The 19903-nt window shown below is 39.8% G+C and overlaps 1 protein-coding gene across 1 annotated transcript in view; it reads right to left on the bottom strand.

Moving 5' to 3' along the window:
- Positions 1-3294: 3294 nt before the first annotated feature.
- The window catches only part of CFAP210 (cilia and flagella associated protein 210), a 52607-nt gene continuing 35998 nt past the window's right edge, over positions 3295-19903 (bottom strand). The window contains exons 6-9 of the mRNA XM_004703901.2: positions 14317-14456; positions 12312-12504; positions 11077-11241; positions 3295-5387 (exon numbers count right to left, since the gene is read on the bottom strand). Of these exons, the coding sequence (XP_004703958.2) occupies positions 5043-5387; positions 11077-11241; positions 12312-12504; positions 14317-14456 (843 nt within the window). The 3' untranslated portion in view covers positions 3295-5042. The remainder of the gene's footprint in view (positions 5388-11076; positions 11242-12311; positions 12505-14316; positions 14457-19903) is intronic.

Raw genomic sequence — 19903 nt, 5'->3', positions numbered from 1 at the left:
CAGACAGCCCCGTGTGTGTGTTTTTGAGTACTAGGAAATCCAGCACAATTGAAAGTAAAACAAAAGAATAACATATAATTGTTTTCTACAATTCTTCACCTTAATTAAATGGGCTGTATAACAAATTTTTGTAATTACCACTTTGTGAAAACGGACTTGTTATATTGGGGAAACTACTGTATATACTCGTGTATATAAGCCAAGTTTTTCAGTATATTTTTAATGCCGCTTTTGTGGTAAATTTAAGTGCATCGACTGATATTCTGGTTGACTTATACTCCAGTATTTAGGTAGCTTTATCAAAAACTAGTATTCATCCCCATATTATACATACTTTACCTCTTGCAACTGAAGGTAAAAGAAGTAGTATATATGGCAGAGGTTCCAAAACTTTCTGGTTTATTGTGCCCACTGTTTCAATAATTGTTAGGTGCTATCTCTAGGCAAAGGGAAATACCTAACAGCCTTGTTTATTAGTGAATGAAATAACTAAAATATTAAGTCCTAATAGGTATAGCCATTTGAAATAAGTTACTAATGAATGTGTTGTAAAACTTGTCAAACCAATCAAATTGGATACAACCACCAACATTTCCTGTTCTACACGGATTTTCATGCAGTATTTGAACTTTATCCCAGCAACAGCTGAAAAATCATTAACAGAAATGTCATTCATTGAAAGGAATGCAGCAAGCAATGTGGTAAAAGTTCTATGTCAAATATTAGCATCATCCCTTTAGCACTTTGGCACGTAACTTAGAAATCCATGTATGTAGTTCCTTTATAATAATAATTCAGATGTATAGCCTTTTTTTTTTTTGTATAGCCATTTTTTAAAACAAAATATCATTTAAATCCCAGGTTCATGGCTCTCACAATGTTTGGGAACCATGACTGTCCAAAGAATCATCTGCCATGTTTTAAAAGTACAGGTAGCCAGATGTACAAAATCAGAATCAAGTATGGGTGAAAACCACTGCCTTGGAGTGAATTTGTGAAGTTCAGGAAATAAAGAGTGCAATTTTTATCAGTTTCCCAAAAATGATTCTACCATCAAAAAATCTTGTAGTTAAGGCATACTAGAGCAGACCCTTTGGGTCTTTGGGATATTGTGAATTCAACAAAGCTACAGATTGGCTTATCAGAAAATTGCACATTGCCATAAGAGCTTACACCTTTAGTAGTCAAAATGCGAGGTTGGGAAAATAATAGGTCAAGAACTAGATCTACAAAATTCTGCTGTAGAAAACAAACTACCACAAGCCTAGTGCTGGTTGTCTAGATGAACTATAACCCTGTGTTCAAGTCTCAGTAAATTCAAACCAAATTCACTACCATCAAATCCATTCCAACTCATAGTGTCCCTATAGGGCTAGTAAAAATGCCCCTTTGGATTTTAAGAATGGTAAATTTTTATGGGAGCAGAAAGCCTTGGAGTGGTTGGAATGGCAAAGTTCCGTAGTTAGCAGCCCAACATGTAAATCCCCTGTGCTGTGTACACACAATACATGGATAATGTGCTCGTTGAGCCTTGAATATCTTACCACATACCTTGAGATAAGTGAGCCTTGTAGGGCTTAATTTCTAAGCACAACAATGGGATATGGATTATGTACCAAACACCGGTCTGTTTCTCAGTAATGTCCTATTTGGAGATGCAGTTTTGAGAGATTACAATAATTTAACAGATTAGCAAAAGAACCTGATTATCCACTTATATGGAAAAGTTACAAAATCTTAATGTTTTAATCTAGTCACAAACAAGAAAATTAAATTTCAAAATGTCCAGTAAATCTTGCACTCACGCTATAGGCTAATATTCAAGAAGTTCCATAAGTGTTGAGATTGAAAACTATAATGCTTTATTGAAGTAGCATGATTACATTGCTTACAAGCAGCATGTGGAAATACTTTCCAACACTGCATTCTCACTTTATCCCAAAATTACACCTTTAGAAAATTTGTTATTTTTATAGGTGGTTAACATGATTGGGGGTACCCTCTCCCCTTTATTTTTCATTTTAACAGAGGGATTTAGGGAAAGAATGAAGTTGAACCCCTCCAAATGCACCAAAATCTAACTTCAGTTGCTAGGATTTCTAAACTCTTAGAAGGTATGGGAGGGGGGGAGGGTTATCACCTTGGTATGGGCAGTGGATTCTTAGCTTTAAAATATGAGCAACAAAACAATTTTTGATAAATTAGGTGAAATTTATCAAAATTTAAAGTATCTGCATCAATATGGGTGAAAAGATAACCCATAGGAGGAAGTAATTACAAACTACACCTGTAAGAGCCAGACCTCGATGGAACTGCCTGATTGGGTCTTGCAAGTTTTCCGCCTTCGACAAGCTCCAGTCTTAATATTTGCTATTGCCCATTTTAGTGGAAAATTTCAGGGCAGTGGTTCTTCTAGTTACATCCTCTAACTTCAATCAGCTTTTTCTATGATGGGGGAAGATAATAATAAAATGACTCAGCTGTGAGTTATGGTTGGCTATAAAGTGAGCCATTTCAGGGGGATTCCACTGCCAGCAACAGCTCAGGGTGGAATGTTTTCTGACCCTCAAGATCCCTGCACAGTGAGCCTCCTTGATCCAGGAAGACAACTTTGACACTAGAGTGGCAGAGCAGCAGCAGCAGCAAAACCAGAAGTCTGAACAGGAGGTAAGAGTGATGGATTTCCCAACCTATAGAACAAGGTATGCTGTGGGCTTTGGGGCAAGAGGCTGGCTTGTTCAGTGGGGAGTTTCTCGGCACTTAATTGGGGGAGCTGGGATTGCTGATCCATGGTGCTGGAGCTAAGTTCCTTTGGGTTGTGGCTTACTGGAGTGGGGTGCTTTGGGGCACTTAATTTGAGGAGTTGTTTGCTAAATCATGGAATGAGCCAAGTGCCTTTAAAGTGAAGCTTACAGGAGTGGCATGACCTTGGGCATTTGGCATCCGAAAAATACTTTGTAACATGCCTGACTGGGCATTTCTCACCGGAATTGTAACCTGTTAACTTCCGTAATTTGTCCCATCGAGAGTGTAGTTTTGAGTTCTGTGTGGCCATTGCAGTGAACTAAAGAGCTTGCTGAAAAAGTAGAGTCCTCTGGTTGACAGTAGAAAATGTGAGTTTTCCTTCTCTGACAGGTCTCTACCTTACATAGGTACTAGCTTTCATAGGTTATATAGTACACATATATACATACACACATGCTCCAAAAATGTCAATGAAAAATTCCATATATTTTCATTCTATTTTTCCACAAACTTTTAAGTACTTGGTATACAAGAATACATTTTTTAAAATTCAGTTCAATAACAAATCTTTATTTAAAAATGGGCAAAAGAACAGACATTTCTCTACATAAATGCATATGATCAATAGGTACAAGATGTTAGAAATTTGGAGTTATCACAGAAATGCAGATCAAAACCACAATTAATATACCACCTCACAGCACGTAGATAAGCATAGGAAAAAGTGTTGGCAAAGAAGTATCTTGAAGCCCTAATGTATTGCTGGTGGGGCTATCAAATGGTTCAGCCACGGTGGCAGACAAGTTTGGTGTTTTCTCAAACAATTCAACACAATAAGCTTACAAGGGGCTTCACATTGTGGGAAAATTCTGCTATCTTTTCATTCCATCTTTCTATGAACATTTTGAAGACCCAACAATTCTAATAGACCTGAAAATGTGTTCAAACAAAAACTGGTACAAAATTTTCCATAGTTCATTCACAATATCCAAAAGATTAAAACATCCCAAAAAATGTCTATCAACAGATAAACAGAAAAGCAAAATGTGGCTTGCCCACACAAGAAGCTATTCATCCACCAAAAAACCAATGTGTTGATACATGCTATAATACACATAACCCTTGAAAATATCATGCCAACTGATAAAGCCAAGCACAAATGCCACATATTATATGTTTGTATGAGATGCCTATGAAAAAGTGACATGAGTTCCACCCTGACCTCCAGCTCAAAGAGGGAGAAGAACGCAACACCACACCAACCCAAGGCCAATTGCCCCAAGTCAGGTCAGCTATGCCTCCACCCATCGTTCTTCCTTTACCCTACGCTGATAGCAACCGTTCCTCTCATGGCACTCGATTCTGCTGGTTTTGATAATCTGTTGCAATGACCACACAGCATTCACAGGCAATACTTAGTGATTAATGGGGTTTATTAGGGAAATTAGCAAGTTTACCACAAGTCAGGGTGAGCTTCTCAGCCAGTAGTCAAATCTCTCTGAACCTTAGCCTCTCGGCCCCATGGTCTTATGACCTCTGCTTGGTTCTGTGGGCCCACGGTTCCTGGTCTCGGTGCTGCTCCTCTGCTCTACCACTAGGTCTCCGTTGGGCTCCGCTGCTGTGTGTGTGAGGATCTTGGTGTGCTGTATCCTCTGGTGCCTGGGCCAGGTCAGGAGGGCGCTCTCTCGCATGCTCCTCTGGGGGCCTTTCTTGATCCTGGAATTTCCTCCCTTCATCCTCTTGGGATGGTTAGCATACCCCGAGGAATGGCAAAACTGACCAGTCCCTGAGTTACAGTCCTCTACACCTGATTTCATGCTCCCACTCCGTCCCTGGGCAGCCACTGAGCATGGGTGGAAGAGCCATACCAAGCAGTTTCACTTCAGCACAATCCAAAAAAGGAAAAGTCAAACAAAGTGCAGATTAGTGGTTGCCAGGAGCTGGCAGGAAAGGGAGAGATTCTTCTTGAATATGGGGGTTCCTTCTGAGATAAAGAAATTTCTGGAACTAGATAAAGCTGACAGTCTCACATGTTCTGAATGTACTCAATGCCACTGAACTGTATGTTAAGTAGGTAAAAGGCCAACTCATGTGCATTTTAACAGTGTGAATAAGTTAACTTTGGGGATTTACATAGTCAATAGAAATATGAAAAATGAACTAAATCATTCACAAATGTACTAAGATGAAGAGCAGCTTTATTGAAAAATTATAGGTATATAATTAATTTACCTTTGTAGCACATACTATTTGCTACAACTTAGTCTTTTCAATCTTAAAAATAAAAATAAATTTTTCTACCATGTAAAACCTAGCCTTCCTTTAGACTTTTGATAATTATTATATTTTGATCCCTGAGAATTATAAAAAGGGAGCTGGACTCCAGTGACATCTGTTGCCTGATAGCTGGGTCTTAATCCACCTCTGTCCACAAGCACTGGTCCATGGCCACATCCAGGTCCTTCCTGTACAGCTTTTACAAGAGGATAAATGTATTTTTCAGTTGACTGGGACTCCGATTTAATCACTTCTTTTGCATAATCCTGGAATTCTTTCTCCTTTTCAACAGCAATTGCTGCAGTAAGTCTGCAATAATCTACTTCTTCTTCTTTTAATAGCTTTGTATTAAGCTTGTTTTTGGCCTATTTGAGAAAGAAAGAATTCAAATTCATATCGGTTTATCAGATCAATTTTTTATATAATTCTGTATTATAAGCATAATCCTCTAATTTATGAATTCTGTTCTAATAATTATATACTGTGATTCATTTCAAAACTCATGCATTTCTGAATATCATTTCACATAAAGTAATGGCTTGGAGAAAATAATAGCCTTAAGTAATGCATCTTCAAACACAGAAAACAGTTAAACATTTGAACTCTTTCTTTTAACCATTTAAAGAAATTTAGGTAAGCACAGTTTGAATCCTGTTTCTATTATTTTGAAGAAGTTAACCAAAATGATACAGGCCAAAAGGACAGAACAATATTTGCCTCCCAACTGATCAACCATCGTAGAGGAAATTATTCATTCCCACCACCCCACCACTTGTCTGTCAGGTTGTCATACTGTGGGGGCTGGTGTGTTGCTCTACACATAGACTTCTCCAGATAGAAAACACCAAAATAAAATAGACTCTATTTGTGGGAAGACACCATGGAGAAGCTCAGTATCAGCAGCTAAAACCAAGTCAAGAGCTAACTGTGGAATTGCTCATCTACAAGTTCAGGATGAAGTTCAGTTTCTCATCTACAAGTTCAGGATGAAGTTCAGTTTCTCATCTACTGAATTTTGAGAACATCTCAAGAAGAAATTTGATGCACTGAGCACTAATGGCAAGAACCTGATGAGCTGTAAAGGTCATTAAAAATATACGAAAGAAAAGATTAAAGTGGATGTCAGAAAATGTTTTGAAAACTTGCTCTTAATGGAACAGTAGCTAAAGCCAATGAAAGAAAAGATGAAGTCAAAAAGTTAAATACAAATTTTAAAAGGGCAGCTCAGGAAGACTATGCCAAATATTATAATGAAGTATACAAAGACCTAGAATAAGATAATCAAAAGGGAAGACCGTGCTTAGCATATCAGAAATTGAAAGATCTCAAGAAAAACTACAAGCTTTGAATTGAAACATTGAAAGATTCTATGGACAAAATATTAAATGATGCAGGAAGCATCTAAAGAAGATGGGGAGAATACAAAGGGTCACTATACCAAAAAGAACTAGTTGACATTCCAACATTTCAGTAGGTAGCATGTAAGCAAAAACCATTGATGCTGAAGAAAAAATTCAAGCTGCACTGAAACATTGGCCAAAAACAAGGCAGTAGGAATTGATGGAATTCCTATTGAAATCTTTCAACAAGCTGATGAAGCTCTGGAAGCACTCACTTTTCTATGCCAGGAAATTTGGAAGACAGCTTCATGGCCAACTGACTGGAAGAGATCCATATTTGTACCCATTCCAAAGAAAGGTGACCCAACAGAATGCTTAAACTATAGAACAGTGTCACTGATATCACATGCCAATAAAGTTTTGCTTCAGATCGTCCAACACCCTTTGTAGCAGTACATTGACAGGAAGCTGCCAGAGGTTCAGGCCAGATTCAGAAGAGATGTAGAACAAGGGATATCAATGCTGATGTCAGATGGATCTTGGCTGAATGCAGAGCATACCAGAAAGATGTTTGTGTTTTATTGATTATGCAAAGGCATTGAACTGGATCATAAACTATGGACAACACTGAGAAGAAAGGGAATTCCAGAATATTTCATTGTAATTGTGGAACTTGTACATGGATCAAGAGGCAGTTATGCGAAAGGAACAAGAAAATAGTGCGTAGTTTAAAATCAGGAAAGGTGTGCATCAGGGTTATACATTTTTACCATACTTATTCAATCTGTATGCCGACTAAATCATCAGGGAGCCTATCTTATATGAAGAAGAATGTGGATTGGATGGCTACCCCAGGACTGTGGAAGTGGTGGTCACTGGACCTTGTGGGGAACCCCTGGCTTGGTGGGTGTCCAATAGAAAGGGACCCAGAATCACCATACATGTAGTACCTTGTAGTGGCACACCAGGGAAGCAGGAATCTACAGTTGGAAGAATTGATCCAGGAAGGTCCCCCCTTGGCATCAGTCCCCATACTGAGGGTCAACAGAGCCCAATCGAATGGGAACTCAAGCTCTGTAGCGCAAAAACTCATGGGTTGCAGTTCACGGTGGAAATGTACTCATATAGACTGCTCATTGACGATGACACTAGTGTAATCGACTTAGATTCCAGGGGGTGATTGACAAGGCTATACATCTTTGTTCATATGGGTTTTTGATTTTTCCTGCTTGTAGATTTTTCTTTCGTGTGTGTTCTGTTTGGTTGCTGGTTGGCTTGTGGCTGCTATTGATGCAGCAGTTGATCTTATAGGGTTTTGATTTTGTTATATTACGACAGCCAAAGTAAACCTGAGATGTGCAAACCCTATGGACAAACAGGTGGAATCTGGGCTACTACTTACCTGTAGCCCCAATTAAAAAACAGTTCTAATAACATGGCCCTGCTTGATACTCACCTTCATGAAAGGACCACTGAAGATAATGGTGGTACAGCAAAGTGTGGTGAGGAAAGCAGAGGGTGCCTAGCTATCAATCAGAATAATGTCTGGGGTATTAAAGGCTTGTATTCAAACGAGCAGCCATCTAAGTGAGGAGTCAACTAAGTCCACATGGAAGAAGCACACCAGCTTGTGTGATCCAAAGATGACAATCACAAAATTTAAATATGGCTAAAGGAAAAGTATCAGAGCTAAAATTATGAACACCCAATTTAAAGAAGGCTATGGAGGACAGTGGGAATCCCAAACCCAACTGCAGAGTATCCAGACAGACTGAGCTGGTTGGAAGATCCCCTTCAGCCACAGGCAAGAGTCTCGAACACACTCAATATCAGGCAGAGACCGTTGTAATCTTGATTATGCTGGATCAAACTCAATACTTGGCCAGTTGACCTCTGGACCTGAATTTGTTCTGGGTACAAGTATTTCTTATTTGTTCCATGACAGAAATTTCTTCCTTGGTTTTTGAATGTTGATGGGGGTCTTTTCTTTCTTACTCATTATTTGTATTCTATATTATTTATGATTTTATCCTTAACACCTTATTTCAATTTTGTTTTGTATTGTTTCTGTTGTGTTTCCCAGTTGGAAGCACAGGAGAAGTGTATGCATAGTTATAACTGATACAAGGGTTTATTGGAAATGTAGGGGTACGGGGTGCGTGATAGGGAGGGAAAGGGGATTTCGAGAGTAAACAATGGAGGGAGCACTAGAACGGATTGTGATTGCACAACTCATTTTAAAGGCGATTTAACCATGGAGGGGAGTATGTTCTAAAGTTGATATGGTAATGATTATATAATTTTTATATGATTGAACTATTGAATTGTATGCTATGTAAACTATGTGCCAATAAAACTATTGAAAAGAAAAGAATGTAGACTGCAGGAAGGTTTATTAACAACCCCCAATATGGAGATGACACAACCTTGCTTGTTGAGAGGAGGATTGGAAGCATTGGCTGTTGAAGATCAAGACTGCAGCGTCAGTATAATTACAACTCAATGAAAGGAAAACCCAAATCCTCACAATTGGATCAATAGGTAGCATCGTGATAACTGGAGGTAAGTTGAAGTTGTCAAGGATTTGTCTTGAGCAATTAATGCTCATGGAAGCAGCAGACAAAAGATCAAAAGATGAGTTGCATTAGGTAAATCTGTTGCACAAGACCTATTTAAGTGTTGAAAAACAAGCGTCTAACCCAAACCATGGTATTTTCCATTGCCACATACGCATGTGAAAGTTGGAAGCTGAATTAAAAAAGACAGAAGAATTGATGTGTTTAAGCTGTGGTGCTGGAGAAGAATATTAAAATGCTGAAAGGGTAAACTGATCTGTCTTGGAAGAAGTAAGGCTAGTGTGCTCCTTAGCGGCAAATATGGCGAGACGTCTTCTTACATACTTTGGACATGCTCTCAGGAGACCAGTTCCTGGAGACAGACATCATCTTTGGAAAAATAGAGGGGCAGCAAAGAAGAGGAGGGCCTCAAGGAGATGGACTGACGCCGTGGCTGCAACCATGGGCTCAGACATGGGAACCACTGTGAGATGGTACAAGGTCAGGCAGTGTTTCCTTCTGTTGTACATACGGTGGCTCTGGGTTGGAACCAACTCAGGGGCACCTAACAACATTCACAATAGTCCCTAGACCAGCCCAATATATTATGTGACTTAATCACAAAAGAGATGGCCAACAGTAAGTAGTTGAGCGGAATTAACCAATTACATTCTCTCCCAAGATTTTAAGGTTGGAACATTGAGTGGCATTACCAGTGTGGGCCGACTAGAAAGTGGAGTAAGTACTCTAGGTGATCTCTGAAAATACAGTTGACCAAAGTGCACAGAAACGTGTTTCTCTTAACCATTTACAAGGCTATAGACAAACATGTATATGGTCAACTGATTTTCAATCCAAGTTCCAGGGTAATTCAAGAAAAAGACAGTTATTCATTAAACAAAACTAGAAAAACTGAACATCTATATGGAAGAAAAACAACTTTTGACTCTTACCTCACATCATATACTAAAAGTAATTCAAGGTGGACCTGAATATAAGAAATGGATAAAACTTCTAAAAGAAAAGAAAACATAGAACAAAATCTTTTTTTCTTTTTAGGACAAAATCTTTATGACCTAGCGTAGGCAAGGTTTTCTGAGCAGTGATATAGGAAACATGCGTTACAAAATTTAAAAATTGATAAATTGGATTGCATCATCATTAAAAACTTTTGTTCATCATAAGATACCATTAAGAAAATAAAAAGTCATAAATGGGGAGGAAATATTTATGCATATATATCTCACAAAGCACTTCTCTATAGAACTCAGAATTCAACACTAAGAAAACACAGACAACCCATTTTTAAAAAATGGGCAAAAGTTCTGCACAGGCATGTCACCAAAGGCGGCTTATATATTTATAACTAGCTAAGAAGCACATGAAAAGAGGTTCATTATCTTTGGTCACTAAGGAAATGCAAGTTCAAACCTAACTGGCCACTCGAAGTGTCTGAGCAGGAGGACAGCGAGTGCAGGCAGAAGTGAGGACCACCAGGGCTTGGAGGTTGCTGGCAGGAACGGAAAGTGAAATCGCCATTTTGGGAAATAGATTTCAGTCACAAATAAACGGATGCGAGATCTTGCAGACATCTTATAATATCTCTGGTACGCTGACGCACCTCAAATCTAAAGGCTATGAGACTGCAATCCCCACAGTGTCTGGGATGTACTCACAAAGGGGAAAAGGAAAAGCAGGATGGGCTGCCATATGCATTTGTGCTTTCTGTATCCTTACTGAGGCCAAGAGGCACTAAAAAAGGAAAAAATGTTTATGCAAAAATATCAACTTAGTATGGGAACTTTAATAAAGATGAAAGTAGAAACCAATTTTACATCTTTTATCCTTATTGTGTCATATCATAACAACAGGTAGTAGAAGGGAAAGTAGATGGTAAGCAGAAGAGAGGAGCCCTGGACGACATGGCTCGTGCAGGGGCTGCAGCTCTGTGCACAGACACGGCCGTCGTGAGGGCGGGGGCAGGACCAGGCTAAGTTCACTATGCGCCAAAGTCAACCTGACGGCTCTAAGGGCGACCACCACAGTGATCGTTTGTTCTTAGCCAAAAGAGAACACTGCTTGGGAGAGAGAAAAAGTGGCATGAGTTCTGTAGAACAAGATTATTGCTAAAATAAGCAAGCGCATTTGGGAATAATTACCATTTGCTGAATATGAGCATCTTGAACTTCTCTGCGTTCTTCGTCAACTTTGCATTTTTGCTCTCTTTCGTGCTCCACAAAAATTTTATCTGCTTTCAGTATATCCATCAGATGTTCTTTGGCATTTATTTTTCTTTGTCTTTCTTCTTCCTCTTTACTTTTCATCTAGAAGTGAAACGGCAGAGGGAAGAAATTAAAGGCAGTGTAAGGAACCAGTGCTTTCTAGTAAGGCATGGAGTTAGAAAAGTCCAAGGACGAGGTCACCAGAAGTGATGCAGGAGTGGAAACCATCGTGTCCTTCCTTTAAGTCCTAACGGCTTTTTTCTTTCTGACCAGCAGGAAACACCCAGTGAGAATATAGCTAGATGGAGAACATAACACTGGTACAGACAAGGGCTCTCACTCAGCACTTGGGATTCAGGACAGAGAACCCCCTCAGGAAGAGCAGTGGGAGTAGCAGCGGTATGAGGGGAGGGGGGTAGCCGCGGGAGGGGAAGGGGGAGACAATGGACAGTGTACGGTATGAAATAATAATAACAATATATAATTGATCAATGAGTCACCAGGGTGGTAGGTTGGGAGAGGGAGGGAGGGGAAAAATGGGCTTATACCAAGGGCTCAAGTAGAAAATGTTTTGGAAATGATGATGGCAACATATATACAAATATACTTGATAACAATCGATGTATAGGATGTTATAAGAGCTGTAAGAGTCCAATAAAATGATTTAAAAATATCTATAACTAGAGTGATACAGGCTAATCTTCAAGTTTAAAAAGGAAGATACAGGAATACAAAAGCATGATCTTTTCAAGGTGAATAGAGATTTGTAGATGAAAGATGAGTTTGTATGTTTCCTAACTATCCAGTCTAAATATCCAGTATGACACACAGTTTTGTAGGAATAACTTTTGAAGAGGAAACAGTCATGTTGGCTTTTGAAAAAAATTCAAATGAAATATTTGCATCACATGAATATAATCTTTGCAGCTAATTTCAGAGGATTCTGAAATAGCAAATGCCCTTTTGCACCTATAAATATCTTATTTGTAATTGAATATCCTGTCCTCTTCTGTTAAAGAGTGAACATGATCTAATTTAAAGACTATAGGAAGTTACTGATATACTGATTTTTAAATCTCTGCCAGTTTGGGGTCTGGGAGGTGGAGAGGGTGAACCGACAGTCTTAAGTGCTTAAATCTGTCTCTTCACTTTTAATTATCATAATTGTTTACCACGTTGGCTCTATAGTCTGCAATCTCTTTTAATTCTGCTTTGTTGTTTTCATATCTTTCGCGGTCTCTTTTTTCCTTTTCAGCCTCTGCTTCAGCAATATCTCTGGCGATAATCAAATCTTCATTGTCAAGTTTCTCTTTTATTAGTTTACTTAGGAAGTTATTAATCCTTTCTCTCCGTTCTTCCATTAGCCTATAAGAAAACAGTCATAACATCAAAATTTCATGAACAGATTAGCTGTAAAGCCTAAACCCACTAACTGCCATCAAGTCAATTCTTAGTCATGCTGACCCTATACAGGGTTTCTGAAACTATAAATCTCTCCCACAGAGAAGCTGGTGGGTTTGAACCACTGACCATGCTTACCCCACAGCCCTGTCAGAGCTCTTAGATTACTTATGAAGCCAGTGTGGTTTAACTAGGAAGTCTGAAATATTTTACAATCTTAGACAAAAACAAAAGGAGTCTCATTGCTTCTATATATGTAGATTGTTTTAAGTGGAAAAAAATTTTAATAATTAAAAGTAACATTCTAAGAACTCAAAAAAGTTAATATGTACAGTCTGATCTTATTTGCTTATACATGATCTTACTTACACACCTGGGAGAAAATGTGTTAAAATTCTCCACATTGAAAAATACTTTTTTCGGGGAACCCAACGCCAAGTGTCATACACTGGGGCATGAAACCCTGGATCTTCAGTGTGCCCATCATGCTCCAAAAGCCAAACTGGATAGATCCATTGTGGAAACTCCACTAGGTGAACCAGACTTCACCTCAAACACTCCTGTAATCTGAGTACCTGGTGTGTGAAGTAGCAGAAAACAACTCTACCAAGAGTACTGAACTGTTGCTACGTGGACCAACATTGACTTAGTACATCAATGTATTATTCTGGCTTAATAATTCTGTGATATAGATCTGGGGTGATGCCTTTGCCTAGTTTTGCTATCAGGGTTATATTACTCCATAAAATGAATCCAGATGTTTTCCATCCTTTGCCATATTCTGAAAGGCTGTCAACTCTAGTCTGAATCTTGGTTTTTGTTTTCTTTGGGAGGGAGAAATTTTTAATGGCCTTATTCAATTATTCTTTTATTATGGGTTTTTTCAAGTTTTCTACCTAACTCTGTTAGTTGAGGTAGTAGTACATTCCTAAAGACGTGGCCATTTCATCTCAGTTTTCAAATTTGTTGGAGTAGGGTTTGTTTTTTTTCTCACAATATTCTGTTACTATCCTTTTTCTTTCAGTTGATCCTGTTGTAATTCTGCCCATTTCATTTCTTATATATGTTATTTGCATCTTATTATTTTTCTTTGTTAGATTTCCCAGTGGTTTGTCAATTTTATTAATATGTTCAAAGAACCAACTTTGAGTCTTGTTGATAGAAATTTTGAATCTTCATATTATCTTTTCCATTTGACCTTTAAATGTTGACATTCTCTTGGGATTCTGACACCGTTTGTTTCTCACCTACTTTCCTGAAGTGAGCCCATGTGTAACCACAACTCTAATTACTACTAATAAGCCAATGGCCCCAAATCCATCTCTGAATCACCTCTCTCTTACCAACCCAAAACCACACTCACTGCCATCGAGTCAATATTGCGTCACAGCGACCCTATAAGACAGGGTAGAACTGCCCTAGTGAATTTCCAAGGCTGTAACTGTTTACAGGAATAGAAAGCCCAATCTTTCTCCCACAGAGCGGCTGGTGGTTTTGAACTATGATTTTACAGATTGCAGCCAAAAGTGTAACCACTGAGCCACTAGGACTCCCTCTCTCCTAAAAGGGCCTAGTATTTTCAACCGTATAGATAGCTGTCTTGAATATGTCAAAGATACCTCATCTCACATTCTCCAAACTGTACAATCATGCCACTAAGTATTCTAGTCATATATAAATAATGAACTTCTATTCCTAAAGAACACTCTCATAGCACACTTTGTTTTGTAATGGAATAACTTCAGATAGTACTTTATTTTATAAGACATAGCCTACCTTTTTGTTTCAGCTTCTTTTTCGTTCTTCATTTGTGTAAGACGCTTTTTTGCTTTGATCAAATTTCTAATCTTTTCATCTTCCTCTGCTTGCTGCTGCTGTTCTATGGCTTTGATAATATTTTTATCATTCATGTATTCCTTAGAGGAGAAAAAAAGTGATTAGCCTACTAAAAAGAAAAATACCATTCTACATATCAATACCTAGCAAGAACTATCAAATGGTCAGAGCTTCTGACCAGTTATTTCTCTCCTGGAAAAATTTCCCAGGACTGTTTTCAGAAAGCCTCGTCTTTCTCCCACAGAGCTGTGCGTGGTGCTTTTAAACTGCTGACTCTGCAGATCGCAGCCCAACCCATAACCATTACACCACCAGACGTCCCTAAAGTTATTTATAATAGCCCCAGTTTGGAAACTATCTCTAAATATCCAAACTAGAGCAATGGTCAATTAAGAATCCCAGCAACATGATGAATCTGGGATGTTATGGCAGTGATGTGACTGCCCATCTCTAACGTCACCAGGGAGACAGAGAATCCCTGCAGTGAACCCGAGGCTGGTTCCTAGGAAGCAGTTGTCAAACATACCTCTTCTCTCAACCATTTTACCAATAAACACACTGGCAATTCCCACAGTACTCTCAGCTTCTCCGCTGTTTTCAATCATTACCTGTATGGCCACGAGGGACTCACAGACAATATTCACAAATATAGGAAACTGGCAGGTTACAATTCAGGATCAGAAATTACTGAGGATTCAGTTCTTTGATCAGGACAGATTCCTATCAGTCATGTTTGCAAGAAGTCCAAAGCTACTGGGCTGGCCTGGCTACTGTCCTACCTGGGTTAGTGTTATACAGCTCTCTAGCTCCACCAATAAGTACTTGGGGCACCCCACTCCACCAGTAAGCCTCAACTTGATGGCACCAATTCTTTGAGTCAATGAGCCTAGCTTCAACAAGTACTTGGAAGCACCATCCTCTACCTGCAAGCTCCTGCCTAATGGCCGGTGCTCAGCAGTCTCATTCCATGGGCTCAGAAGCAGATTGTGCCATCTCCTGCCAGTCTCTGTTCTAGTGCTTCTGCAGTCTCCTTTTCTTTACGGCTGCTTCTTGCCATCTCTCACCATCTCTAGTGTTACAGCTCTCTGTCTCCAGGGTCTTCAAGGTTTCCAACACAGGGATCCTATGTCTATAAGACATACCCCGCTTCCATCTTTTTTTCTTGGTGGTATTCAGGTTCCCCCTTTTACTTTAGGAATGGCTCATTTTAAGGCCCTGGAGGATGGCAAAACTGACCAATCCTCTCGCTAACGTTCTATATTTAATTGTATCGGCCCATCCCCACAAGGTTGCCATCCACCTTATTTGCATTATTAGCAAATAGTCTGATCCACTTGGTGGACCACAAACATAGTCTGTCTCAGTAATTTGGCAGAAGTTACAAAACCTTTACGAGAAAAAACATATAAAAATGGTCATCACAATGCCAATAGTTAAACATTTTAACCTAAATTTGTTTAAGCTACTACTATTTAAAGTTTTTCATTATATGCTTTTGAGCCTATTCCTAACTAATAAAATGAGAAAAAAAAATTTAATTAGTGCACAGGTTCCATGTGAGCACAATGAAGTGTTCTGTAATTGTCACATTATCCAGTTTGATATGAACCACACAGTCAAATGCCTTTGCAGCATCAATGAAACACAAATAAGAATCTTTCTGAACATAAACTGTGGGGTATCAGACCCCCAATAGAACAGGTTCAAGGGGCGGTTGTGTGATTGAGGGGTAAAATTAAAGAGACATCAGACAAGATAAGGCATGCAATTGTTCACCTCTTGGACGGCCATGATAGCAGCAGGTGCACACAGAGAGTGCAAATGTGTGGTAGATATATAATTGTTTGTCAATTTGAGGATTAAGAGTATAGGGGTGGAGTCTAGCTTGTCAATCAGATGATAGCCAATGAGACCTCTGTGTGGGCATGGCCTTCTGAGAATTCTGGGAAATCTAGTAATTCCTTCTTGGAGGCAGGAGACACTTCTCTCTCTGCCACACCCCGGGAGAGATAGCAGCTGCCAAGACACATGAACCCACCCTGATGTAGTCCTGTGTGCAGAGAGCCATGCAGAGACCCCTGCCAGTGCTGAGATGTTTCCAATGCCACTGGATCCAAAGACTTTCTACCCACTGGCCTGTGATCTTCCACATTCAGTGTCATTGCATGTGTTTCGTGAGTCTGAAGAGGACTTTATAGATTGGTATCGGCTAATATTAGACTTATGGACTTGATCTGGACTGGGCTGGGATGTTTTCTCAATGTTCAATTGTTCTTGCATATAAATCTCTTCCTTATACACATATGTGTGTCCATGGATTTGTTTCTCTAGTCTACCCAGACTAACACATTATCAAAAATCTTCTCTTCATCTGATCAGGTTCTGGTCAACTCAATGTGGGCTGTTTCACTTAGTCTCACCAGGGTGCCCATTGGTCACCTTGCCTTTAGACCATGGCTGCAACCCAAATTCTCAACAAGCCTAGCCCCTTGTGCTAGGTCATGAACTTCAGACCAGTCAACCTGCTCTCATCTTCTCTAGTTCCTCGTAAACCAGTTCCACAGGTGTCAGTGGCCAGACACAACCGGTCTCTTTATTGCTGCATTTCTCCCACTTCCACTCAACAAGTAGATCCAGGTGGTCACCTAGCAAGCATCTCAGCCTGCCTACAGGCTCCCTTTAATGTTCAGTCCCAGAGAGGAGTTTTCTTCATGGGTCCAGATTTTTTCCAGCTTCTGACAAAAACCAGTAGAGTTCAAACTTCAAATCCAGAGTTTCTTTTTTTAAATCTTCAATCTGTCAAGCTTGCCCCCAGGCAAGTCTCTTGGAATGCAAATGTCCTAAGTACTCCAAAGTTCTGGGTGGGGCTTACCTTTTCAGAGACTTCTCTGCTGGTGTGTCCTAAACCCATCTAATGATCCAATTAATGGCTCGAGGTAAGTGGGCTTACAAGTTCTATTTTCATACTTCCCAAATAATTTCTTTCAATCATTTTATCAATAACGATAAACAGAAGCTACCCAGACTAACACAGAATGTATCTCCAATCATAGCTTATATACATTTTGGGGATGTGCAAGCCCCCCTAATTACATCATAACAGGAAGGGGTGGTGCCATAGGCATACATGCAATAGGAGGGGGATGAGCTAGGGGTACACATGTGACTAGATGGGCAGACCCTAGTTTCAAGATGGCAACCTAACCATGATCCTCCTTGAGTTGGCTTGATCTTGTCTTTGGGCTCTCCTTCAGGGGAATAATCCACTATCCCTATCAGCAGGGAGTGAGCCCCACCTAGCATGGGACAAACTATGGAGTCTGATTGCTCTAGATGGCTGATAACCTCAGGGAGATCACCTTAAGCAGCTGACCTCCAAGCGTATAGACATTGACCATATGTTAGCAAGCAGCATTTGCTATATAATATGGGGGGGACAACCTGAGGAAGAACCTTTCTATATCCCACGATAAACATTTGTTGCTGTTGTTAGGGGGCATCAATTTGGTTATGTTACAAGAGAATGAACTACTGCCCAGTCCTGCATTGTCCCCCAAGTATACTTTGAGTCCATAATTTCAACCACTGTGCCAATCCATCTTGTCAAGGTCATCTTCTTTTTCACTGACCTACTTTACCAAGGCTAATGTCTTTTTCCAGAGATTGATCTCTCTTGATAACATGTCCAAAGTACCTAAGACAAACTCTTGCCTTCCTTGCTTCTAGGGAACATTGTGGCTTATCTGGGAGCTATCTTTTTCCAAGATAGGTTGTTGTTTTTTTGGTTCTACTGACAGTTCAGCGTGCTTTCAATATCCTTCACCAGCACCATAATTTGAATATTAATTCTTCTGTGATCTTCCTTGTTCATGCTACAGTCTTCCATAGTCAAGGTCCAACCTTCTGACACATGCATTCAAGGGGAATGAAAATACCATAGCTTGGGCCAGGCACAACTTATTTTTCAAAGTGACATCCTTGATCTTTAACACTTTCAAGAAGTCTCGTACTGCAGATTGCCCAATGCAATGTGTCGCTTGATTCTTCACTGGTGCTTCCATAAGCATTGATTGTGGATCAAAGTAAGATAAAATCTCACAACTTCAATTTTTTCTCAGTTTAGCATAAAGCTGTCTATTGTCCAGTTATGAGGACTGAGGTTTTCTTTACATTGAATTGTAATCCATACTTTAGGCTGCAATCATTGATCTTTCTCAGCAAGTGCTTCAAATCTTCACTTTCAGCATGGAAGGCTGTATTATCTGCATATCACATGTTGCTAATAAGCCTCTAATTCTGATACACAAGTTTTCATATGGTCCAGTTTCTCAGATTATTTTTCAGCATACAAACTGATTAAGTGTGGTGAAATGATCAACTCTGACACACACCTATGCTGATTTTAAACCTTATTCTGCTGAACAAGTGTTTCTTGGACTAGGTATGGTTCCATATGAACACAATGTGGTGTTCTGGAATTCCCATTCTTTTCAAGGCTACCTGTAGTTTGTCATGATCCACACAGTCAAATGCCTGGCATAGTTAATAAACACAAACATCTCTTGGGTATTCTCTGCTTTGAGCCAAGATCCATCTGAGGTCAACCATGATGTTCCTCTTCCCACATCCTCTTCTAAATCCAGCTTGAGTTTCTGGCAGTTCCCTGTCTATGGACAGCTGTAATTATTGTTGAATGATCTTTAGGAACATTTTTGTTGCATGTGATGTTAATTATATTTTTGATATTTTCTTTATTCTGGTGGGTCACAATTTGTGGGGAATGAGTACAAACACGGATCTCTCTTAGTCAGTTGGCCAGGTAGCTGTCTTCTAAATGTCTTGGTCTAGACAAGTGAGTGCCTCTAAACATAAGTGTTTAGAGCAGCTTTATTCATAGTTGTCAAAAGGTAAAGCCGACTCAGGCAACCAGGATGCCTTTCAGTAGGTGAATGGAAAAACTATGGTGTATCCACACAACGACTATTCAGAGATTTTTAAAAATGAGAACTCTTAAGCCACAAGATATTAAAGAACTTTAACAGAGAAAACCGTAGGGCCAGCCCCACCACAAGACACAATGCCCCCTCACTGGCCCACAGCACTATGGGGGATAACACTGGAGACACAGTGCAGGAATTGTGCCCAGTCTGACCTCCCCCCGCACACACACACACACACCGGGTGAAACATGAATGGAGCACAACAGAGCAGCAAGGGGAGCAAAAGAACTGAAATCCCCGAGGAACCCCTAAAACAGACTTCTGATTCCGGGGTCAGAGCTTGGCACCTCATCAGACTTGATTGGAAAACATAAGGGTCAGCAGAGAGACCTGGAAGTATAGGTTAAGCATGAAGGTAGCAGATGGACATTGGGCCTCTACTGAAGTCCTCCCTCAATGCAGGAACACTTTGTTCTAGTACCTTCCGACACGATAGCCAAAGACAAAATGGGTGCGTAGCAATTGTGATGAAGAAAGCAGATGATAAGCAGCTATTACAAGATGCAGCGTCTGGGGTCTTAAAGGCT

Source organism: Echinops telfairi, unplaced genomic scaffold, assembly GCF_000313985.2.
Source record: "Echinops telfairi isolate 266 unplaced genomic scaffold, ASM31398v2 ScPeMD7_4;HRSCAF=17, whole genome shotgun sequence".
NCBI lineage: Eukaryota > Metazoa > Chordata > Mammalia > Afrosoricida > Tenrecidae > Echinops > Echinops telfairi.
The sequence above is the reverse complement of the archived record's forward strand: the minus strand, read 5'-3'. Positions and strand labels throughout refer to the sequence as shown.